We start from the raw sequence: 23,776 nt of genomic DNA, 5'->3' as shown, positions 1-23,776 counted from the left end.
GCTTATCTAATCACATTCATCTTAGCCCCTGCCATTGCAAATGATAGATAAGATAGCGTCATCGATTCCTATCCATAAAAAGAGATATGTCGGACATCACCCCACTATCCCTTCGACTCATCAAACAATTACAAATAAATTTATATATAAACTCTAGCATTGTACTTTTTTTTCTCCTTCTTTGTTTTCTGCCAATCTCGTTCTTTCTTTCTTTCTCTCTCTTCTCGCAATATCTCGATCGCCAAAATCGAATTCCGCCAGAAAAGAAGCAGCAGCAAGATAGAAACGAATCAAGCAAAGATGGTCAATTCAGTAGATGATCAAACGGCCGCTCCTTCAATTGAAGTCAAGAACCTTACATATAAATTCCCGGATTCGTCTTTGGGGCTTACGGATATTACGCTGAGTTTGCCACCTAGCTCGAGGACTTTGTATGTTGTTTTCTTTTTCTGCTCTGCTCTGTTTTCGGCAGATGAATGTCCCTTCACCCAATCTCTCTGCACAATCCTCTCAATCTACCCCCCATCTTTACAGAATATAGCTAACCTTCTTCCTATCAGACTAATTGGCGCAAATGGGGCCGGTAAAACCACACTCCTGCGTCTCCTCTCCGGAAAACGACTTGCGCCCACTTCCACAATTTCCATCTCCGGTCTCGATCCCTTCAAAGATTCTCTCGTCGGCGTAACCTATCTCGGTCTCGAATGGGTACTCAACCCTATTGTGCGAACCGACATCGGTGTCCGAGAACTCCTTACTTCCGTGGGCGGAAACCATTATCCCGAGCGAAGAGATGAGCTTGTGCAGGTTTTAGATATTGATTTGGAATGGCGCATGCATCAAGTTTCTGATGGGGAGAGAAGAAGAGTACAACTTGCCATGGGACTTATTAGACCGTGGAGAATCCTGCTGTTAGACGAGATTACGGTGGATTTGGATCTCTTGAGTCGAAAGAGATTCTTGGATTTCCTGAGAGAGGAGACGGAGAAGAGAAAATGCACCATTGTTTATGCGACACACATTTTGGATAATTTGGCGGGATGGCCGACGGATTTGGTGCATATGAGTCTTGGACGAGTAAAGGAGTGGGGTAACATAGAGAAGTTTGAGAAGGAGATGAGTGGAGATAGTAGTGGAAATTCGAGATTGGGAGAATTGGTTCTTAAGTGGTTGGGAGAGGATTTGAAGGAGAGAGGACCAAGGAAAAATGCGGGGAGCGCGGGAACTAGTTATTTAGTGGCAGGTGTGGGTGGATATGGAAGTGAGAAGAAGGTTTAGATGGGCAGATTGATGGAGAGCAGGAGGATAATGAGACGGCTGAATTTATTTCACAGAGGATGACGTGGTGGAGCGCTTTAACGCGTATACACACATGGGACAAAACGGCACAGCACTCAACTTCAACTAGAGAGCAGGTCAGGGGGTGTTTCATATTTCATACTTTTATTTTTCATTCTTTCTATTTTATTGGGAATGCCTTAACGCCTTTAACTTTGTATGTATCTATGTTTGGGTACATAAGTTTGGCGTTCAACAAAAGCATCACAGGAGGCGTACTTTAACATACGATACCCCTTAGAATTATTCAACATAGAGAATAAATCCTCAAAGAACTATCTTCACTTGCAATTGCAAGATCCATACTCTTAGTGCTGCTCTCTGATGTTTCTTTTGATGACGGTTTCCATGCTAGCTGGGTGATGGCTTTGGAGGGGTAGTAGTTATTGCTGTGATTCCGAGTTAGTATATTCAAATAAAAGAACAAATAGCGTAAAAATTTGAGGCAAGATGAAAATGTAGATGAACAGGGAAAAGAAAATACAACATACCTAATCTCCAACGGCACCTCCTGAACAGTAATCGCTTCTCCAATCTCCACCCGATAGATCTTGAATCTCCCAACTTCAGTCCCAACAGCTAGATACACAGTAGTTTCCCCCACCACCTCGTCGCAGAAATCAATCGCCGTAACGGGCGCGTCGGTTGTGATGGTTGCTTTACATATAAATCCGCCTTCGGAATCGCGTCCCCAGATCTTTACGCTTTTATCGCGTCCTGCGGTTGCGAATACGGGGGATGTGGTACCAGGAGAAGAAGAAGAAGAAGATGATGATAATGATGATGAGATAGGCGCCCACGCCGCATCGAGAATCATCCTCGTGTGGCCTTTCGGGTTACTTTCCGCCAGAGCGTAGTTGTTGGGATCCGTATCGTCGCGTTGGAAAATCGCCCATTGACGATCGCGTCCGACGGACAGGAGATACTTGTCGTCGGAAGAAAAGCGAAGACGCGCGACGGTCAGGGAGTGTGCGGTCAGAGAAGGTTTGAGTTCGTGCCATTCTTTTGTTTCGAAGAGTCGGATGACGGCGTGGTCGATGGAGCTGGCTTTGCAGGCGGTGGCGATGATGGAGCCATCGTGGGAGGCGGCGAGCGCGGAGATTTCGTAGCCGTGGCCGTAGAGTTTTTCGGTTTCCGGCCAGAGCGTGTGGCGGGAGAGATGGTCTTCGAGAGGGGGGGTGGAGAGGTCGAGGGTGGATTTGTGCACGATGGATGCGGGGTCTATGGCGTCGCGGTCGCGGTCGTCGGGCTGCGAGATGATTTGGTCGTCGGCGATGGCTTCGATGGCTTTGTTGGAGAGGCCTAGCACAGGCATGTTGGCTGCGTCGGGCATGTTGGCTGCATTCTCATTGCCGATTCCGCAGAGTTTGTGGAGGAGTGTGGCAACGGCTCTTGGTTCATTGAACACACGAAGTAATTTCTCATCGGCGCCGGATACAAATTGAGAGGCCCCGAGAGAGTCGATACAATTCAAATCATACCCGTGAATCTGCGGTCTGGCCATCTCATGCCAGCTACTCACTGCATCTCTCTTCCACTGGGCATGTAGCCGAGTAGTTTGATCTGTGCTAGTCGAGAGCAAATAGCTTCCATCTTTCGACCATGCGATTCCCATGACGGGTTTCACATGGCCTGTGATAGCTGTATTTTGGGCCCAGCGATCGGAAGATGTATCGTGGTTCCATAGACGCCAACTGCCCGTTCGACCGAGAGAAACGACGGTGCTTCCGGTGGGAGACCAGAGACCGGTCCAGAAACCGCCGGTGCTACCGGTGGCGGTGGTAGAACCTTTTTCAGCGCTGATCTCGCCAAGTCGTGCGATGGTTACCCAGACGCCGGTGTGGGTGTCGGGTTCCCAGATGGCGAGAGAATTGTCTGCTGATGCGGACAGGAGTTGGGGTTTTTTGTTCGAGGTCAAAGATGGAGAAAGCCAGCGTGTACTGTAGATCCAGTCTTCGTGTCCGAGCAGCAAAGCTTCGAATGTAGCTGAGAAATCTAGTTCTTGGGCTTGGAAACGATGAGCCTTGTTGGATAGAGATTTTCCAGGCATGAATGCACCGAATGTTGGATCGGCTGCTGTGGCTGCGGCTGGCAACTCTTTGCCTTGGTGGATTCTCCAAAGTCGGATGTATTTATCCTGACTAGCTGATGAGAGGAGTAAATCACTTGTTGGACTATCACTTTCTTGGGTGAATTCTAACGATCTAATCCATCCTTCATGTCCAGATAGTGTAGCTTTGTATTTGAATTCTGATCCCGCCTGCGCATCAAGCACATGGAGCTGGATGATATCCTTGGTACCCGCAACTGCAAGAACCAAGGAATCTGAAGCTCCAGTCAAAGGACTCAAAGCCAATGCCAATGGGAATAATCGGGGAGTAATCGTGATAGACTGCTGCAAACTTGCAACATTATTGACATCCAGTTTCCAAACATTGACAATAGCATCTGCTGATCCGGTAGCAAAGATTTTGGATCCTTCCGTAACAGCTATGCAATTGATTGTGCTCTGATGATCGGTAATAGTTTGCATGCAAGTATACGTCTTTGACACTTCATCCCGTTTCCAAATCCGGACCGTCTTATCAACCGATCCACTGAGTATGAGACCATGTGATTTAGGGATGAATTTCACCACATTTACAGTATCCGTGTGGCCACTCAGAAGTTCGAAAACGCCTCTGGAAGTTTCATTCTAGACATCATCAGTATTTTATCTTGGTGGGCATTATCGACCTGTCATAAATCTCCATGACCGGGAGCTTCATCAGAGACAGTCCAAAACTTACTCCGGGATACCATAATGCGATATTTCTATCTGTTCCATAGGCCAAAAGTCCAGACTCATCCCAATCGGCAGCAGCAGGGTGTCTATTGGCACCTGCCGCAAGATATTCTGGAGTAATTTTATCCATCATATTTATATTGTTTCATCAAGCATTCACGAAAGATAACAATGTTTATCGTGAAATCGTGTGAATCATATCCAGATCCCACGTCAATCTCATACAAAGTCGTGAATTCGTGGTGGGTTCAATATTGCTGTTCTGGAGATATTTTGTTGATGTCGTGAAAATTGTTTTCACCCATTTTTACGAGAACTTTGGGTTGGAGTCACATCACCACAATGCCTTTTGAAAATTGGTCAAAAATCCAATTCTCGCCAAAACTCTTTGGTCTTGGTATGAAAAGAAACGTGAGATTTACAGTTAATTTTACACATCAAGTACAGCGGAGCATTCAATCGTTCTATAATTCTTTTCTCCATAAAGTTGATTTTCCACAAAGAATAAACGTTGTTGTCCGAAGTTACAAGTCCAAAATAAGCGAGGCTGTGAAGCGTCACATTTCTGCCGTTTCCAAAATTTCCCCGGCGCAAACCACAACCTCAGTATATCAAAACCTCCAAAAATCCCAAAGTCCACAACATACCGTCAAAATGGCGACAGATACCCTCTCTATCGTCGTAGAATTCACGTACGCCTCTTATATCTCCCCCAAAACTCTCTAAAACACACCCGGCTGACACTCCAACAGTGGCGGTCTCGAGATGTTATTTTCCGATCAACGATCCCACAAACTCTCAGTCCCCAAAACAGATTCCAAGGGCGCTCCTGTTACAGTCGGCTGGTTGGTAAATTATCTGTGCGACGAAATCATGCAAGATAGCAGAAAAGACATGTTTGTTCTGGATGATCACGTGTGAGTCGCGAGTTTATTATTCCAATTTCCTCAATGTCTTGCAAGGCATGGGAGGGAGGACAGGAAGGACGGACACTAGTGTGCAACCAAGGGTTGGTTTCGATAAAATTATTTTTGGATTTCTTTCGTCTGTTTGGGTGTCGATACTATGCGATGCCATGCCCCTAATGTTCGTCTGAATTTCCATTACCTGCACCTTTCCTCCACTTTCTTTTGAGCTTTCACCGTTTCAAAACTATCCCCGGTACCAAGCCTCTTCCCCGGTACCAAGTCTCTTCCCCGTATGCACCAGAACATACTAAAATGCCGTACTAACCACGCATTTCACGTCCCTAGGCGTCCAGGCATCCTGGTCCTCATTAACGACGCGGACTGGGAATTAGAGGGTGAAGCTTCATACGAATTGCAATCTAATGATAACATATTATTCGTGTCGACGCTCCACGGGGGCTGAATCTGATGGATACCGGATAGTGGGGTCGCGGTGAGGTTGCAGCTGAGTTTATTTACAAGCTACATACAATATATCATTTGTTTAGATGGTCTGGGAAATTTATTGGATACTCGAAGGACCCCCTTATTTCACTAAGGCGAGATACTTGAGTCAGGAATTTTCTTTATCCTGGTTATATGATAGGATATGATTATGAGGAGCGACCGATGTATCATATATCAGACAGCTGATGATCCGAGATTCCGATGACGAGAGATTTCGCCTTGTCTCGGCTCAGCGAAGTTTGATCATCGGGCCGTCATACAATCATTACACATTCATTCTAAATACATTCCAAGATAATTCTAATGCAAATGATGCCGTCCATTTCCATTCACGTGATGTACTGGAATTTCTGATCTGCGTCATGGGTTAAGTTATCGCGCAATTGACAAACAAGCTTCGCGCGCCCAACCCCCTTTCTCTTGACGATCCCATTCCAACATAAAATGAAGTGTTCAATATTCAGCCCAGAGATATAACTATAACTAATTCTGATATGACATATTTTTATTCGCAAGTGTTTGCAGAGACAGGACATGACATGATGTTAAAATTACCTATTTATTATCCCTAAACTAAAATCCGGCTCTTCACAGGCTCTTTCCGCCCGTCCATCCATAGAGATGGGACCATATAGATCCGGGTAGTATTTACCAAAAAACTAGTTACTAGAGAATCTTCCAGTCTGTGCCACACATGTACCGTCCCATCGAGCCGCTCGATAGGACAAGCCGTGAAGATTGAGGAATCCATGACATGGACGATGAATCGCATTGCGAATCGAGAAAGCCCTTGTCCTGTTGTACACAGACACACACAGAGACCGACAGGAAACGGGAAAACAGAGTCAGAATTGACAAATCCCCACACTGGGTGTGAATGGACCAAACTCGTCAGCACTTATGCCCAAAATGACCGATTATTTCCTAAATTAGACGAGCCTAAGGGAAATGTCTGGTTCAGAATTCTCCCTTGCGCATACCAATCGTTGCCATACTCATGCCAAACAAATCCAGACCTGCACACTAGTTCCAATTCAGATCTCGGAAGAATCGAAAGCAAAGTGAAAGACAAGTGCGACCAAAGGGGGGGGACGCGGGAGATCTAGATCCTCTCCCGCTGCTAGCTGCCAGTATACTGACTACTACTAGTTGCCGGGTTTGCTAAATTTATTAGACATGCTGGGATGGGTTTCCCGCGTTTTCGTTTGTAACGAGATGAGATCATAAGATCTGTGCGAGATGCAGATGGAGATGAAAGAGGGAATGGAGGCCCGTCAGAAGCTCAACAACCTGGTCCCCACCCTTTCCCCAAAGGAGGGTAGAGGTTTCTGCACGGAGTAGAGTTGGTATCATCTCATCCAAGGATTGTCAAAGTGGATCAAACACTCGAAGAAGGCTCACAGTACGAAGTACGGAGTAGTCAATCTTTCAACCCATTCTCTCGTCCGGTGATAAGAAATAGGAGATAAGCTTAATTGAAAAGGGTTTAGCGTGATGCGACGCTTGTTCAATATACCTACAACGGCACCAACGGAACGTTACTTCAAACGAAGAAAGACATGGAAGCATGCTAATTCTACGTTGGGGAAATGGCTGAGTCAGTCGTATGCTCTTTTTTGACGCATGCCAGATTGACCACGATTCGTTTGTCGAAGTGACGAAATGATATCGCGATTCCCAGCATTGTATGTTGTGTGTATGTAACAGAATGCACCCTGGGGTGAGGCGGTGAATGCTCGAGTATGCATGCATAACCGCATCGATCCTACATATCATACCCTACCTGTTCTCCCAGGTACGTGCTATGTACCATGTACGTATGTCTGTCTGTATGTATGTAGATGTGTATGTATGTATTAATGTATGTAGAAGCAGTGCAACATCAGAGATTTCGTCAGTGCAGAGCAGAGCTTGCTGAGCTTGCTTGCTTGCTTGCAGATAAGTAGGTACTCGGTGTGAAGATCAATGCGAAAGCGAGGCAAATACCGTGGTTGAAGACAATATGCCTCAATACCGTGTAGAACAATTCATCCATTATTTCACGTGCTGTTTGCGCTGTAATCTGTACACATACATACATTCATGGTAGAGATTTCTCACTGCAGGTTTTCGGTGTGTTAGTTCACATCGAAAAGGAGGAAGGAATCGGAAGCAGCAGATAGCTCTCTAACAAATTCTCCCTATCCCTCGCGTCGGGCTTCAATAGTCGGTTGGTTGATAATTCAGATGGAATGATTCGAGGCGAAGCTAGGAGGCTGACCGTTTAAGGTAAGGGATGGATGAGATGTCAATACTTGCAGCCTCATGACATTCGGTCAGTGGTCACTACGTGTAATTTATTTGAGGGTCTGGAGAAGATTCAATAGCGATATCCTTTGTGTTTTGAGATCCATATCTTGGGCCCTAGTTCTTCAGTAGTTGTAAAACATAAGATTACTCCACAGCAGTGTTTAGAATAGCGCATTGCTATCACCACTGTATCATGAGAATATTGGGCAACTTGAAATGGATCAAGCTGAATTGATAAGAATGCGGTCATATTATTCGTTAATAAATCTAATTCACTTGACTATCTGATTATCAACTACTGTGATAATGATACTCAATATGTTACCTCCTCTTTCGCACTTTCTCTCCACTTATTCCCCTCCCCATCAATTCCTCAACCTATCCATACAAAATATACTCCATCCCTTTGCCCCATTCCCATTCCCAATCCGTTCTCATACATCTACTAATATCTCTCCGTTCCACTATTGCCTGCCCAAAATACAAAGATCCTTGCCGTTCCTAAGAAATACATGATATCCGCAGTTTGTAAGATTTTTGTATTGACTGTACCACCCGGAAAGAAAAAAAAAAAAGACGAAAAAGAAATAAATGAAATGAATGTGATAATGAAAGATATAAAAAAATTAAGAAAGAAAAATGTCCTGATAAACTACTTCTGGAAAAGAAGTGATAGGTAGATACTCGGTCTGGTGCCGTAAAAAATACAACGCTTTTTTGTAGATGGTCGTGTGCGTGGTCGTTTGATAATAATGATTGGATCATGGTGATAAAGATAATTTTTTACCATTCGTCCATCTTTGTCTTTTCGTTTGTCTGCTCGTTCGTAACTTGCATTTCTCGTAACTTTGTACGTTTGTTATGTGTTCGTCCTCCCATCACCAGTTCCTCAATTTTTTTGTCTTGAGCTGATGGCAGAAGTTTAGTACAGCCTCTCTCCAAAAGCTAATCCGCCTCTTGAGTTTCCACCACGATGATCCTTATAATCCCCTGTAATCTCATCTGAGAAACTCGAGCAGGAAGATGATGTTCCATCGCTGGAGACCGAACCGAAACTGCTATGTGCACTAATGCTTCCACTCGTATGACTCCTCAGACTCGCATCGGAATCGTACATCGTTACATCGCTACTGAAAGGTGAGGTTGCATCCACACCCATAAGTCCATGACAACTCCGCATATTAGACGAGATATAACGACTAGCATCTGTACCAGTACTTGCATGGCCGCTCTTGGATAATCGACTTCGGGGACTGATGTTTCTATCTTTGCCTCGTCCTTTGATACCCTTATTACTGTTTTTGTAGAGAGTGAAGAAGTAGGACCAGAATTCTTTGTTGGCCTCCAAGTCGATTTCGCCGCTCTCAAGTTTCAACATGAGATTTTCAATCGTTTGCTGGTGAAAGTTGTTGTGGTGAGACTGAGTTGAGAAATGTTAGAGTTTATTCTATGAGTAAAATGATGAATGGGAAAGTAAAAATGAAAAGTTAAAGAGTTGGCGTACTTTGAGGTTACCGAGTTGTGTGAAACGCTTCTCGCATCCGTCGAGTTTGCATGTAAAGGGCTTTTCGCCAGTGTGAACGATTCTATGAGCACTAAGATTGCTTGGTTGGCCGAAACGTTTGCCACATATTTCGCAGGGAAAGCGTCGTTCGCCACTGTGACGATTCATATGCGTCTGAGGAGATTCTTGGTTAGCATGAAATTTGACAGACGAGAAGCAAAAGAGAACTCTTACCTTTAGGTTGCCGTGTTGAGAGAATTGCCGACCGCAAGATTTCCAGCTACATGTCTGAACACATGCTATTAGTTTGGGCTACATATCAAAGAGAGTTTATAGATTCTGACTACTTACATAAGGTTTTGCACCGGTATGTTTTCGAAGATGAATTTGCAAGTGTGTCTTCTGTGGGAAGCTTGATGGACAATTCTCGAAGGTACATCGATATTTCTTCTCTTTTCTCTTAGAGTGTCCTGGTTCACTCGGAGCCTTACCAGATGTGAGCATTTGCTTTTCTTCTTTTTCATATCCATAAAATCTTCGATACATTGAATCCTGTCGAGAGAGGGTGTGGGGTGCACCTACCACAGGTGTAATCTGAGGAATAGGTGGTAATTGCGTTTGCAATGTTTGTGCTTTGGTTTGAATGACCTTCATAAGTCGGTCAATCGCGGTGCTTCCAATGTGTGCCTCATCAGATCCAGTCAAAGGAAGAGGGCTTATGTCTTTGCTAGGTGGTGGGGTTGATTGAGTTTTGGGAGGTGTCTTGTGACCTGCAGATGTTGTCCATGAAGGTTCAGGTTTGATTTGAGGACTTTGATTTTGATGCGAGCTTCCCACGAATTCTTGTCGGCTGCTTCCGTTGAAAGGTGCCTGTTTTGGAGTAGGAGCAAAAGATTGCATCATGCCAGGAAGAGGTCGTGGCTGAATGTAATTGGCTCCGTAGCTTGGGATGATGGTGGTTAAGCTACCATCATTGTAAGATGTGAAACCATATGAGTTCTGTGGAATCTGTTGATGGCCACTGGTCATGTTGAAGGTGCTGCTGCCGTAAGAACTTATTGGCATAATGGGAGCAGCAACGGTTGCTCTCCCTAAGCCTGCTGAAGTTGTTGTTTGGGGATTCATAGACTGGACCATGCCGGCTGTATCCATATAACAAAATGGAATGTGAGAATCCTCACTCCAGCGCCAGGCATTGCCTGATGTGTGTGACATTATCGCCAGGTTTTCGAGTTGTCTTGCTTGAGGCAAGACTTTTTGTTGCTGATAATGTAAAGGTTGATTGGAAGGTAAGACTTTGTCAAGTTGATACAAAGGCTTGGAGAAAGACGTGACTATAGAACAGATATGAACTGAAGATAATCAAAGAGGTTGAAGTTATTGAGAAAGTGTATGTATTGAAGAAGGAAATATGCTCAGTATTTGTATATGCGTCACACCTTGGAAATGAATGCGTTCTGTGAGATCTGGACAAGTCTTTTCCGGCCTTTAAAGCAATGGAAGGAGATTGATTCATATAGACTTGTTCCCCACTACTGGTAAGAGTGCCGGTAGGCAGGGTTATGCAGAGCGATTCGAACTATTCCAATCGAGTGCCTTGACCGGGGAGGCAGTGATAGTGAAACAAAAACAGACAAGGCTGGCAATTCACTAGTATGCTTTACTGCTGAAATATTTCCCATACAAACGATATCCTAAAAGGGTGATTGATAGATTCGCTACCGGCAGGGATCTATGAGATAACCTGACCAAGGCTGCAATTTCGAAGACACTGTAACCAGAGTGATGGCCAATCGGAAACTAACATGGTTGTGATCCAGAAAGACGCTAACATCATGCCAGCACGTCAGAATTCGAGGCAGCATTGGCTACCTTGTGAACCTGCAGTGTGTGGCGCTGAGGCTTTTGATGAAAGGGATATGCTACCATCTTTCGAAAGAGGTCAAAGTCCTCATGGGTCATGGATCTTGCGAGGCACCAAGCAAGATCTACCATGAGCCATGATAAAAGAAGATATAAGCACTGGGATTAAATCCATAGTGGAGGCGGGAAGGATAAGTTCTAGAGATCTCATGGGGGAGTGGTGATTTCGACCTTGCTTAAAGTGGCTTGAATCGAAATCTGTCGGCGACATTCTGAGGTATGGATTATGTCGAACGCCATTACTACAATAGCTAGTTCTAAGTTAAATCTTAGCATCAGACTAGAGCCCGATCGGCTGATATTATCGGATCGGTATGCATAGAATAACTTATTCCCCGGTCAGGTAAAATCTTTTCCAGCGCACTACGCGGTCTTAACAATGAAAGGAGTGTTTGTATATGCAAATACCATATCCAATGTGATAGAAAGCTGTGATGAATTGGCGGGGCTCGGAAAGCTGGCCGCGGAGTGCTGTTGGATCCATGCACATGTGATGAGTTATTTGGGCTTAGTGGAGCAAACTTTAGCAAACGTTCGAGGCTTCAAGTCAATTGCTGGTTTCAGGAATTCACTGAGAAGAGGGGCATTATATTCAAGTCTGAACAGCCCTATGTGGTTGAACAAACTGCACACAACATGCGCCCATCTGGACGGTAAATTGTTTTCGCTGGGTTAGAGTAAAGAGTCGTGATGTGCCATGGGAGGAGAATGAGGAGCCAATACCAGATGCAATACTAAGCCGGGGGTGCGGACGGCTTGATCCCGTGGAAATGGTACTGTACGGATATGGCCGTGTCAGTCTGACTTATGTCCCGGATAATTGCATTTGATCAACCCTTGTCGAGGGCTGAAGCCTTGGAAAATCTCACCAATGGTTGGCTCTATACCCTGACAACCACGCATGGCACTGTTTTTGAACCAAAATAGCGACAAAACAAGGGCGACTTTGGTAGACAAGCATTTCGATTTTAGGGGAATTGCAAATTGAAGAAGAACGAGCATCGCGATGCTGACTGCTGATTGCCACAGCTTGTGGCGAGAGAAAAGATTATCTGGATCATAACGCGTAAATTTGTAAAACTCCCAAACTCAAAACGCAAAATCTGAGATGTTGTGGCATGCAGCTAGTTGCATGTATGTGCCACACATCTCACTCCGTCGTGACTGTGTGCATTGACCTCATCGTAGATTTGGGGGATGATGATAGATAGATTCGTGAGACGCCAACCATGCAAACTTCGTATGAGATTAGTTGTGGGGAATGCTAGGACGGATCTCACCAGGAATCTCCACGCCTGGGGCTCGAAATCTATGCCATCACAAATCTACTGCAAGTGACGTTCTCGCGATGTCACCCATCCAATTGACCCATGATAATGCTTACCCTCTACCCCCTTGCTTTACTGGAGACCCGACACTTTGGTTGGTGGTAGATCCCCGTGGACTCAACTCAATAAGTCCAGTCTTGCGAGAATAATGGGTCGGCATCTCCAGACCTTTTCGTCAATATCGATGTTGGGAAGTCGCAAGTATGTCGATGCGTAAGTGGAGCGCCTGCATTCTCATTTTTCGATAAGATAACGTGAAGTCGCGAACCGGCTGCGTGTGAAGAAGATGGAATCAAATTGCATGGCAATACATTAAGTGGGTGGGATCTACAAGTGGATGTCGGGCCCAGGTGCATTTTGGCATCACCTGCTCGAGACTCGTTCACTTGATAAAATCTGCATTTGAGTATTCTACTGTATATCTTGTATATCCTGTGTATCGAATGCGGTTGTCGCATATAATTCCTTGTTTATGACCCTGTCGTGTTTGTGGGTATTCTTCCTAGTCAAGTCTCACAAACGGCTGGCTGCATATTCCCTTTGTAATTGCACGAGGATCGTTTCATACGTTTGTCGAGAGATCGAGATGCGAGATATTGGCATGCGTATCTAGCAGGATGGTTAGTTCTTTGATTTCAATTGATCGATGAGGTCAATATTGCGGGAGGGAAGGCAGGAAGGTATTTGATAGTACCTACCTGGGCAGAGACAAACAGACAGACAGACAAGACACCTTTTAGCAAGGAAGCCAAGATGTCTCCAAAATCGATTGAATTAATTATAGACATGAGGTAGCTACTCGCAGGATGATGGAATTATCTACCCCGCCGACGAATGTATGACGAGAGGGACAGGGAGAGGGAGAGGGAGAGGGAGGAGGAGAGGGAGGAGGAGAAGGAGAAGGGGCATGAGAGGGAGAAAGAGAAGAAGGAGAAGCTCACAGGAATTGATTCATTTTGATAGGTAACAGGTAGAGTAAGGTAGTAAGATGATTTTAATAAGGTAGTCTTGTCAAAGCACCGTGCGATCATACTGTAGAGGAATAAAGTGTCTGTGCGACAGGTAGCTCGCGGGTGGTAGTCAGGTAGGTAGGTATCAATGGCCAGCGCCAGTGAATATTTCTATGTCCATTTCTATTTCCATTTTCAACAACAACAACAACAACAACAACAACAGCAACATTACCACCACCACCACCATCATCATCATCATCAATATCAACGCCAACGTCAATAACATCAGCATCAGTACCAACGACGACAACAACAACTCGAAACTTAATCAAAACCCCATGCACCCATCCAGTCCTTCATCATCTTCTCTTTCTGATCGAGGCACAACTATCATAAATGTGAAGATTGCCGCCAAATCCAGCAACATATGCAAGATACATCTATATTAAGAGTGAGTGGTGGCCCAAGGATGCATTCATAAACCAGTCAAGCCATCATAGGCCTATACCTACGTAAGATGTCTGATCGGTTCATATCGGTTTTGATCTTCCTTCCTCTCCACCCTCTCCGTCCTAGTCTCTGATATGCCTAGCTACTTTACGCGGGACCCCAGTAAGAAACACTTGGTTGACTCTCCCTTCTTTTAGAACCAGTCTAGTCCCGACTTCTCAAGGGTCTCATCCGATAAACTTATACCTTTTGCACAGACTCCCGAGTTCTCCATTTGGTGCCGAATCGAAACAGTAAATATCTTGGTCACACATTACCTTCACGACCTACCATGTAAGTCTCACCTCAACCTGAAGGCCCCCTGCTCTTTGAGGCTTTCGCACAGACGTCTATCATTCTAATCGTTTTCAGATATCGAATTGTATCTTCTCGTCGACATACCAAGGTCTGTGCGGAGGCAGATTGAAACCCTACAGGGCCCCAACCATCTGATTACGATCCATGCAAATACCGCTGTCAGCATAATCCATATCTCACATGCTCACACTGCTGCATCGACTGCTCTTCCCGCGATACACGATCTCACAGGCATTACATTCGCAGGTTTTGCAAATCACAATTTACCTCATTATATAGCAATTTTACTCTAGACCTCTATCACGGGATATTGATGGGTACGAAGATCACACTACAAGCCACTTTTGACCACATAAAAAGCAACCAGTCAATGCGGGTCAAACGCGAGTTTACGAGGCAGTACAGCTTTTGCCCAATCTTGGTTTAGTCTTTTCTTCATTTAATGCACCACAAGCTCGTCCCAATCTTCAAGGGCCTATTTCAATTGTATTTGGGTCATCAGATAGTCCAATCTCCAACAAGCTTTTCATGGATTTCAGAGATTACACAGGGATTAGCTATTGAGCGCTAGGCTGCTCCCAGACCCGAATCAACCTGGCAAAGTCTATTTTTCGCTTCTATTTTCATAAATTTACTCCGTACTGATGCATGTTGTTTAAGTGACAAGTCTCATGCATGCATTGGTTCAAGTAAGATTCCAAAATTCTCGAAATATGCACGTTTGGATGTTTTTCTTTTGTTTAATTCGCAAACTTCAACCGTTTAGGTTCGTCTTTCAAATTATACAAGAGATTTCTGGCTAGAACATGATCGATCACAACTGCCATTGCGTCATATTGAAGATTACTGATATCGTGTGTGTTGGGGACATCACCTCTATTTTGATTTGCTACCGCTTAGATTTTCAAGTGTCTCTAAGAAGGTTAGCAAAGAACAAGCTTGCTGAAATCGATGCTTTGGGCTGCAGAGGGTTTGCGTTCCAAGAGACCTTGATTTATCTTACTCGCGCTATCCGTTGAGAACGCGGCAGATGAAACGTCTATGGCAGTATCAACTACAGTACTCTTGCACATGCTTAGGACTTTGACTCAAGAATCATTTAGGAGTGTTCGAGACTACCCCATAAGTTTAATCTTACCAGAGAGAGTTGAAGATGGGGGCAATGTTGAGTTGGTCTATCACCCAATTCATAAAAGTAAAATGAAGCATCTCATCACATTCATCTATATGCCGTTGTTATTAATGTCAATACGTTTCAGTTAACTCTCGTATACCAACGTTGAAGTGATGGAAAGTTAAAGTAGACACTCGATTTTGATTGACAATAATCACCTATCTTTCCCATGATAGTTAGTCCTTAAGTCTGATCACCTAAAGCAAACAGGGTAGAAAGTCTACATCGTACCACTTCTATGCAGCATCTGAGGATTTAGTAACTCTACCGTTAGACGGATCCACTTCGGCGACAGATCAGTTGCACTGAATATTTCTCGAACAGGAAACAAAACATGAATCCGTTTGTATAATTGGTTCACCGGCCGAACATCATGAACGTTTCCATGTATACACAAAAGCAAGAATTGCCCCTCGGACTTGGGTTGAACCCCAGAAATGAGAAGGGGAAGAGCCGAAACTTTAATCTATTGTGGCTGTCAAAGCGCGGGCGCGCAACCGCTGTCATTTATCGAGTTTCATCGTTTAGCTCGGATGAAGGTTTAGCGATATTTTGGACTTCTGGATAATAACTACAATTCAATCCACTCCGCTTTTGTGAGTGGGGCGGGATTCCCCACTTCACGTTTGCCGGTATAGCCTGTTGCCCCTCTCTTCTTCCTTGACAATTTTTCCTTTTCACTACGTACTTCACTCCACAACATCTCATGACAACGCTTCTTCTAGCCGTGAGCCTCCTCATTCGTCTCCATTCATTTGCTAAGATAGAATTTCTTTCATGGTAAGATATCCTTCCGTTGTGGGAATCACCCCGTAGACTTAAAAAAAACAAGAGCAGGGACTTGCATTAACTCTTCCTCCTGCATGATCTGGTTCGTAGATCAACTAGGCCAACTGCCGTAAGACATATTAATGGAACAACAAACCACGTTGTATACAGTGAACTCCTCTAATCTCGCCATCCTTGTTACTTTGCTGCTGAATGTTTACATCTGTCTTTAGTCAAGCTAATCAATCTTACCACAGGAATGCTAGCTCATTGACATTCGCGAGTATAACCAAATGTGTCACTGGAAAAATAGCCGTCTTAATGTAATTCAGACAGTATCATGGAGTTCATGTTGATTAAGAAGTCATCTGATAGCAGAAACAGGGGATAGAAGATTAAGAAGGTCACTATATGGTTTTGTCCTTGGAGATCCCGTTTCTCAAATTACCTGTTCATAATTTCGATGTAAGAATGCAGAAACGTTCATTTGAAACTTGCACTTCAAGTTCGTATACTATTTTTCTACACGTCCAAGCGTTCTCTCATTCAGCGGTGTTTTACTTTTCATGACTCCCACTGCATACAGCTTCTCCATTGGGTTATAGCATCTGCCAATCGCATTTGCCCTCTCAGGAGTTATATACCTTCATGCATATTAGCTTCTTGACTTCTTCTTGGTGGCGTCAGATGTTACGAATCTTGCATTGTTTAGCAATGCCAGCTGAGATAGCTTGATGAATCTTTCGTGGCGGAAATCGATAGTCCCTCTGTACTGCAGTCTGTACAGCAGGGTTTTCTTTACATATCGAAAACAAGTATGGGATACATGCAACCCATACCACCGAGATGGAATTCCAACTTTCCTACGGAGGCGTCTCCGTCTCGCCTCGGTATCAAAGCAGGGGTTGGGAATCTCGGGATTTACTGGGTTTGCGGGATTCAACCCACCTTATGGGACAGGTCTAGTTCCTGCATATGCACGTGATTTGTAAACTTCTCAATTATATATCCGAAAAGACTTGAGGATATAATTAGATGTAGTTGTAGATGTGCATACACGCCTCGACGCCGACATGAAAGATTCAGGTGAGAGTAAATTTCTTTTCTCTACACGTTTACTGCAAACCCCATTCTTGATGCTGCAACTTTCTAACAATGGTTGCCCCCGGCTTGGGATTCCGTGCCGTTATTGTTGTTATCATCTCTTGTGTATGTTTAGATGTGAAGAATGGGCTTCTGAAGAATTTCTTTTGGGAGAAAAATTGGATGGGAAATTTCGAGGATGAGGAGAGGATTCTTATGTTTTGGATTAAGTTCTTGACTTATTTTTTGTTTTCGTACGTTAGTGCAAATTGAGAGGAAGGAGAAGATAGTGGTTTGATGGAAATTTTATGGAGGAATGTGATTTTTATTATTATTATCTATCTAGCTATACGTATCAGTCTGTGCATTTGTTCTGCACTTCCATATATACGATCTTACAACACTTAGCTGAGCACCTAGCTTAGTGTAATATATTCGGGATGGAGGGGGACGTCGAAGGGTAGTAGAGGATTGGGGGTGGGGAGGTGCAGAGTTGAGAGTTCTTGCACATGTACATAGTGTACTGTGTTGATTCAGATTACTCGGGCACTGTTGGGTTAGCTATTAGTATCTAATGTATTGGGGACGAACAGTCTTTGTGTAGTTGACAGTTCATTTTTACTTTGCCAGTGCATTGGTACTATACTAAAATTTTCACACTGAAACTTTCAATTGCCGTTATAATCAAAACTATTCTTCAAATTCTGTTCCGGGGTTTAAACTTTTATGTTATTCTATTATTATTCTTTTTTTGTGTTTTATGGAATTACTTTCATAAAGAAGAGACACAACTCCAAAATAGGAAAAGGCTCAAGGGTGTTGTGTGTCAATTGACACTAGCAAACTAAACTTCAAACTTACTTATAATATTCGAGAGATTCTAGTGCCAGCGCTTTCTTACCTCGTTACCAAGACTCACCCCCCAAATTTCTTCATCAAATTCTTTACTTTCTCGCTAATTGTCCTAGTGGGTTTGGCTGGGGCTGCTGGGGGAAGACGTGGGGGTTGAGGTCTCTGTAAAGGAGCTTGTGTGGATGAATTACCTTTACGATTAGTGTTTTTCTCTCTCTCGAGTTTGGTCGAAGCTCTCTCTTCCCCTAATTCGAAGATCAAGGCGCCAAAAGTTGCCATGAATTCGTTCCAAACATGTATCTTCAATACCTGTTTTCCGTCCAAGCTCTCCGCATGATCAGCGCACAATCTGCCGATGGGTCTTCCATTCACGGTCCCCATCAACATCTTGAACTCATCACTAGATGGGTCATCAAAAGTTCGCTTCACCGTCACTCCTCTATTGTCAAGTTGATTCCTCGGGACACCTTGCGAGAGGAGAACATCTCTCATGGTGGCAAGGGTTCCTGAGTTACCAATCGGAGCACGGATGATGTACTTCAAATCTGTAAGTTGTGACACAACTTGGGGAGATGGACCTGTCACATTCGCAGTAACCGCATCGCGCCAAGCTTGGTAGATGAGCTCACTATTGTAGAGACGTGGAGTATCTAGCCCGGGAATGTCGAGATCGGTCTTCGTATCTGACATTTGCACAATGACTGTACCGACCTTCGCTGATACCCACACGTTGCATACACAATTGAAGTTGGGCCAAGCTTCATCAAAACCCCTGTTCGTGTATTCCTTCGAATGGAAGTTGTACATGGACCAGTGAGAGCCTTCATAATCGACAGGATGCTTTGGGTCGGTGAAGATGTTGCGCATGGGGCCGAAACAGAGTCTTTCAATACTGTCTTTCCCATGACCTCCGCCGGGGTTGAAATAGCGGATTTTCCAATCGGGATATGGAGTGTCTTGACGAGGGATGGTGTAGATGGCGTCCTCGATGGCGCGGATCACTGTGGTTCCACGATCGCGGTATTCTGCTGGTGTTAGAATCTCTCCCAAGCCCTTCTCTCGGTTTACTTCGCTAAGTCGCTCGGGTCGATTCATAATGTTGTCCATGGTTAGAGAAATTAGGATGACTTACTTTGACTTGAGACTAGAGTTGCTGGACTAGGACTTAATCGGATTAGATTATTAGGGGACTCGTTAGAATGTTTGATGTACTTGGTCGCGAATCTAAGTGTAATGGGGAATTAAAAAGAGATCGACAAGGGGTCCTATATGTGGCGTTTTTATAGCCACGTGTCCGCTTTTGTTTGAGAACTATTGGATTGTTATTGGATTGTTGTTTGGATGTTGGACCGGCACTCGACAATACAAAGAAATTATTGAACAACGTTTATTTGTTCCACGGGCACTAGGAATTTTCTGGAACATATGGAGAAAAATATGACTATTGGAGTGTAACTATTGTATCGGTGTTGTTTGGCGTCCCTTTGTTGCAGTCCTCAAACTAGCGGTAAATGGAGGTGCTGATTCATGAAATATAGTGTAGAAATTAGCAACTGTCAAGCAAAAGATAGCGTCGATTCGTACACCAAAATCTTCATTGTGAGACAGAGACATAGATCGGAGGACCCTGAATCGAAGGGTCTTCGACAAGATCTTCAAAAGGGACCCTTTTTTGTCTCGGACTTCAGTCGGGAACAAAAATTTCAATAGGATTCTCGTAGGTTAGAGAGTGAATAGCTTCATGTCTTTTGTACATATCGCGCCGTGTTTTCCGCTCCACCTCCTCCACCCGGACGGATTCCGTGTTTCTGGAATATTCAATTGGGGGAAATCGGCATTTCTGGTCTGAATGGTGTGGGTTAATTTTTTGGGGGGAAGGGGGGGGGGGGGTGGATCTGATAATGATTATCACTATTTGACATATTTGAAATGTTTGAAATGTTTGAAATAGTCGAAATAGTCGTCTCGATTGATTTACATGTACATACATGGATTGACGGAATGATCAGGCCGGGTATAAATCGTTAAAATGTACTTTGTGGTGTGGGTATCTGGGGAGGGGGGGAAAGGAGAAGTTAGTGCGGACCCTATGATTTACTCGATTTTTTTCATTTTGGGGGGTATCTGAACTTTTTGATACTCTGTGGTTTTTTTCCATGTACTCATTCATTGTGGGATTTTATTTCTCGTTCTCTGTTTTTTTTTTAGTTCTCTGTTTTTTTTTTGGTTCCTTCTTTCTCTTTTGTCCGTTCTCATTCTTGGATACATTCTTGATATTGATACATCATTTCCTCTCCCTCCCTCCCTCCCTCCCTCCTCCCGATTGCATCCCATCCCTTGTACCCCCTCATTCCTCCTCCGCTCTACACATCTCCACATTCCCACTCCCTCTCCCTCTCCCTTACGACACCATTCTCCGCCCAGAATCAGGTTACAGAATCCAGTGAATCCGATCTATAGTTCTCAAACTTATACTCTGGGACATCTTGTACTTTTCTGTGTGTGTGTGTGTTATGTCATGTGCTTTGCTTTTGTGATTTCACTTGTTTTTTTTTTTGTTTTTTTTTTGTATCACGTTATAGGTTGTGTAATGATTGTATATGTCTATCTGTGTATATAATATATATAAAGTATATCGTTATACGTATGTGCGTAATATCATAGTAATTATTCTATATTAGAACAGGTTCAAGCTATATGTTTTCATGTAAAATACAAAGCTATAATCAATCATAGCATAGTCAAAGCAAAAGCAAAAGCAAAGACAAAAGAAAACTTAAATTCACACTTATATACTTATATACTAGATCCCGCTCGTCCTTTCAGCAATATCTATATCAATCCCCTTTCATTATATTCCTCCCCCTCCCCCTCCCCCTCCCCTTCCCACTTCCCACCTTCCTCTTCCCCTAACTTCCAACCCCTACCATCAAAATCACTCCTTCAACCCATCCAATCGATCCAATCAATCCTAACTCAAACCCTATCATAGAAATCCTCATCCTCATCCCCCCTCCCCCTCCAACCTTTACCCACTTCCCCGCATTTCCCCAATCCACCAATCCATACATGTAAAACGCCCTCCCTCCCTACATACCCCTCTATCCCTAAACCTTGTACGAGACTCCCCATCCCCATCCTAGTCCCAGTCCCAGTCCCAGTCCCAATACATACAGGAATTTTCAATTTTTCGAGTGAGTATACGCAGATAGGATTATATGATTATATGATTATGTGAGATGGTATGAAATGGTATAATATGGTATGACACAATATGGTATGATTCATCCAAATATATAATTAATGTGTGTAATTCCAAATAAATGAACAAATGAACAAATGATTATTCCCAAATCTGAATCTTAATCTGAATCCGAGATATTTTTGATGATATTTTGTCTTTCTGTCTTTCTTGCTTGCTTGATTGATTGTATCAAAGTTCCATTCATCAATCAACCAATCAACCAATCTTCGAGATATCACTTCTCCTCCAGATAGTAGCTACCTACCTACACAGATCACCAAGAACGATCGAGTAAAAGCTTCATGCCAATCTAATCTACCATTCCATCAAAAAAGAAATCTCAATCTTAAAAAAGAAAAAAAAGTACATTACAGACATGACATCATCGCCAGCATCTCCCGCCAAATAAGCGCGATACCAAGACTGCACCGCCCGTTTCCCCCTAAATCTCATCTTCCTCGTCATCAAAATCTTCTCTATCCTCCGCGCCCATCTCATAGAGAATTTTTCCTCCACTCCCAATTCCTCCCTCTTTCTGCGCGTCGAAATACGGGAGTACGACATTCTCTCTATCCCTCTTCTGCTTCTCCGTTAATCCAAGCGAAAATGTTACATCGCCTTCTATTCCCTCCTCTTCTTCCTTGCCCATCGAACCATCCGAAATATCCGGGACCGCGAATGCTGGATGCTCATCGAGAAGTTGGATGCTTCCTATATCTTTAGTCGTAGGGGATGTGGTATGATGTGAAGGAGGTGTGTAGATGAATGTTTCACGAGTTCCTCTCCCCGATTTTCGTCGCAGTTCAAGGACTAGGACGATTTCCCCATTTTTCGCATCGGTGCTTGCGCTGGCACTATTGCCAATCCCCATGAGTACACCTTCTTTTCCCTCTGCGGTGCCGAATTCAGGCTCACGTGCTGACTTGTCGCGCGCACGTTTACGTGCTACTTCGTGGGTGAAGTTTTGGGGGGTGATGATGGCGGTGGCGAGGAAGAGGAGAGTTGTGAGAGGAGTGGGGATGTAGGGGTTTGTTTTTGAGAAGGGGAGAGGAATATCAAGGTGGTGAGTGCAGAGGAGGGAGATGGTGGGGTGGATAATTAAGGAGGAGAGAAATGGGGACAGGTGCTCTGGATGAGCTGTGAGGGGGTGGAGATTATCGATTATGAGGAGGATTTCTAGATTATGTCAGTTGATCTATTCACAAAATTCCATGTCAGAAAGAGCGAAAAACATACTTTGTTGAGAAGCCGAAGGGGGAGTTGTAGGCGAGGGTAAATGCGCTACGATTTCTCGACGAAGTTGAGAAAGTGGTTTACTATGAGCTGAGACAAAAACATCTGGGGTAAAGGGTAGACGTTTCTGGAGAGTGGAGAATGATATGAAGATGACTTTTGATTTCGATATCTGTAGGTATTGGTCAGTATAATCATAGACGTATAACGAAACCAAATCCAAAAATGATCTATCAAGAAATATGACGATTCATCCATCCACGTGATCATTAAAACAGTCCATCACAGATTTTCCATACAATACGAGAACTACCCGTACGCAGCATGCATGATCTTATTTTCTCTCCTCTCCTCTCCTCCCTTTCCCTCCATTTCCCTCCCCCCCAAAACCCCCAAGAAAAAACAAAACCCCCCAAACTCACCAAAGCTCTCCTCCAAAACTCCCTCACCACCAACCTCCCACTCTGCTCCAACGAATCCAGCACCAAAGTAAGCGGACTGGCGCCATCTCTCAAATTCAGCAGCTTCTGAAAAAGCAGCGTATTATGCGTTCTTCTCTGTTGCAGGGGCGAGGGCGCCATGATTGTATCGGGTGGTGTTCCAATGTACGCTTTCTCTTCTCCAAGCAAGACCAGTCTCTGGAGAATTCCACGAAATGCGCACAATCGCAATCGAGAAACGGAGCGGCAAGTTATAAACGCGAGGAGATCTCGTGAATGCACGCACGCGGGAATGGAATAGTGAGAACTTTTTTTTTTGATTTGATGTTTTTGACGTTTTTGCGATTTTGGTGGTGGGGGCGGGGTAAATTTTGAAAAGTAAGGTTAGTTATTAGTGTAGGACCGTCTATCTATACTCCCATCAATCGTGATCTGCCAATTCTCTCTCCCACGATACATCCAACCCGATCAACTCACAAACATCGCACCAAACACCCAGTTCCACACATCCCCACGAGCAGGAAGACGAAAACCACAATTTCTCGTCCTCGAATTAAGGTGAGCCTTACCAGCGAACAGATCCAAAAGCTGCACCAGGTGGGAGAACGATGATAAATCACGTGATAACAATATCCTCTCT

The 23,776-nt window shown here is 44.1% G+C and overlaps 8 protein-coding genes across 11 annotated transcripts, besides 2 other annotated features; 3 read left to right on the top strand and 5 right to left on the bottom strand.

The window, feature by feature from the left end:
* The first annotated feature begins 114 nt into the window (after positions 1-114).
* Positions 115-1,622, top strand: Bccaf16. Its single transcript, XM_001553305.2, has 2 exons — positions 115-431; positions 561-1,622. The coding sequence occupies exons 1-2, from the start codon at positions 301-303 to the stop codon at positions 1,276-1,278; spliced, it is 849 nt and encodes a 282-aa protein (XP_001553355.1). The 5' UTR covers positions 115-300; the 3' UTR covers positions 1,279-1,622.
* Bcelp2 lies at positions 1,565-4,386 on the bottom strand. Its single transcript, XM_001553306.2, has 3 exons — positions 4,128-4,386; positions 1,830-4,033; positions 1,565-1,727 (listed from the first exon to the last, which is right to left on the bottom strand). The coding sequence occupies exons 1-3, from the start codon at positions 4,254-4,256 to the stop codon at positions 1,586-1,588; spliced, it is 2,475 nt and encodes an 824-aa protein (XP_001553356.1). The 5' UTR covers positions 4,257-4,386; the 3' UTR covers positions 1,565-1,585.
* A 324-nt stretch (positions 4,387-4,710) lies between these two features.
* Bcurm1 lies at positions 4,711-5,866 on the top strand. The gene is made up of 3 exons (XM_001553307.2): positions 4,711-4,815; positions 4,876-5,040; positions 5,377-5,866. Exons 1-3 carry the CDS (start codon positions 4,778-4,780, stop codon positions 5,492-5,494), a joined length of 321 nt encoding a protein of 106 aa, XP_001553357.1. The 5' UTR covers positions 4,711-4,777; the 3' UTR covers positions 5,495-5,866.
* Positions 5,867-8,093: 2,227 nt separating this feature from the next.
* On the bottom strand, positions 8,094-11,213 carry Bcltf2. 2 transcript variants are annotated; one of them, XM_024697957.1, is made up of 5 exons: positions 9,914-11,213; positions 9,683-9,817; positions 9,566-9,619; positions 9,332-9,505; positions 8,094-9,247 (listed from the first exon to the last, which is right to left on the bottom strand). In XM_024697957.1, the coding sequence occupies exons 1-5, from the start codon at positions 10,544-10,546 to the stop codon at positions 8,750-8,752; spliced, it is 1,494 nt and encodes a 497-aa protein (XP_024553774.1). In that variant the 5' UTR covers positions 10,547-11,213; the 3' UTR covers positions 8,094-8,749. The 2 variants fall into 2 exon arrangements, with proteins under 2 accessions (XP_024553774.1, XP_001553358.2); XM_001553308.2 differs by having other exon boundaries at positions 9,683-11,213.
* A 1,094-nt stretch (positions 11,214-12,307) lies between these two features.
* BCIN_16g02080 (hypothetical protein) lies at positions 12,308-13,595 on the bottom strand. Of its 2 annotated transcripts, XM_024697955.1 has the most exons (2): positions 13,281-13,595; positions 12,308-13,191 (listed from the first exon to the last, which is right to left on the bottom strand). In XM_024697955.1, the coding sequence occupies exon 2, from the start codon at positions 13,038-13,040 to the stop codon at positions 12,705-12,707; it is 336 nt and encodes a 111-aa protein (XP_024553773.1). In that variant the 5' UTR covers positions 13,041-13,191; positions 13,281-13,595; the 3' UTR covers positions 12,308-12,704. The 2 variants fall into 2 exon arrangements, with proteins under 2 accessions (XP_024553773.1, XP_024553772.1); XM_024697956.1 differs by having other exon boundaries at positions 12,308-13,595.
* A 44-nt stretch (positions 13,596-13,639) lies between these two features.
* BCIN_16g02070 (hypothetical protein) lies at positions 13,640-14,942 on the top strand. Its single transcript, XM_024697954.1, has 3 exons — positions 13,640-13,986; positions 14,183-14,318; positions 14,397-14,942. Exons 1-3 carry the CDS (start codon positions 13,963-13,965, stop codon positions 14,633-14,635), a joined length of 399 nt encoding a protein of 132 aa, XP_024553771.1. The 5' UTR covers positions 13,640-13,962; the 3' UTR covers positions 14,636-14,942.
* Positions 13,963-14,016: a sequence feature (Short protein (BCIN_16g02070, ATZ58417.1) was converted to a misc_feature.).
* Positions 13,963-14,016: a sequence feature (Short protein (BCIN_16g02070, ATZ58418.1) was converted to a misc_feature.).
* A 2,416-nt stretch (positions 14,943-17,358) lies between the features above and the next one.
* Positions 17,359-20,060, bottom strand: BCIN_16g02060 (hypothetical protein). 2 transcript variants are annotated; one of them, XM_024697953.1, is made up of 2 exons: positions 19,352-20,060; positions 17,359-19,244 (listed from the first exon to the last, which is right to left on the bottom strand). In XM_024697953.1, exon 2 carries the CDS (start codon positions 19,084-19,086, stop codon positions 18,283-18,285), a length of 804 nt encoding a protein of 267 aa, XP_024553770.1. In that variant the 5' UTR covers positions 19,087-19,244; positions 19,352-20,060; the 3' UTR covers positions 17,359-18,282. The 2 variants fall into 2 exon arrangements, with proteins under 2 accessions (XP_024553770.1, XP_001553363.1); XM_001553313.2 differs by having other exon boundaries at positions 17,381-20,060.
* Positions 20,061-21,523: 1,463 nt separating this feature from the next.
* Positions 21,524-23,596, bottom strand: BCIN_16g02050 (hypothetical protein). Its single transcript, XM_001553315.2, has 3 exons — positions 23,119-23,596; positions 22,700-22,868; positions 21,524-22,639 (listed from the first exon to the last, which is right to left on the bottom strand). Exons 1-3 carry the CDS (start codon positions 23,275-23,277, stop codon positions 21,906-21,908), a joined length of 1,062 nt encoding a protein of 353 aa, XP_001553365.1. The 5' UTR covers positions 23,278-23,596; the 3' UTR covers positions 21,524-21,905.
* Between the last annotated feature and the right edge of the window lie 180 nt (positions 23,597-23,776).

The sequence above is a fragment of the Botrytis cinerea genome, chromosome 16 (genome assembly GCF_000143535.2).
Source record: "Botrytis cinerea B05.10 chromosome 16, complete sequence".
NCBI lineage: Eukaryota > Fungi > Ascomycota > Leotiomycetes > Helotiales > Sclerotiniaceae > Botrytis > Botrytis cinerea.
This window is presented reverse-complemented; position numbering and strand designations above follow the sequence as displayed.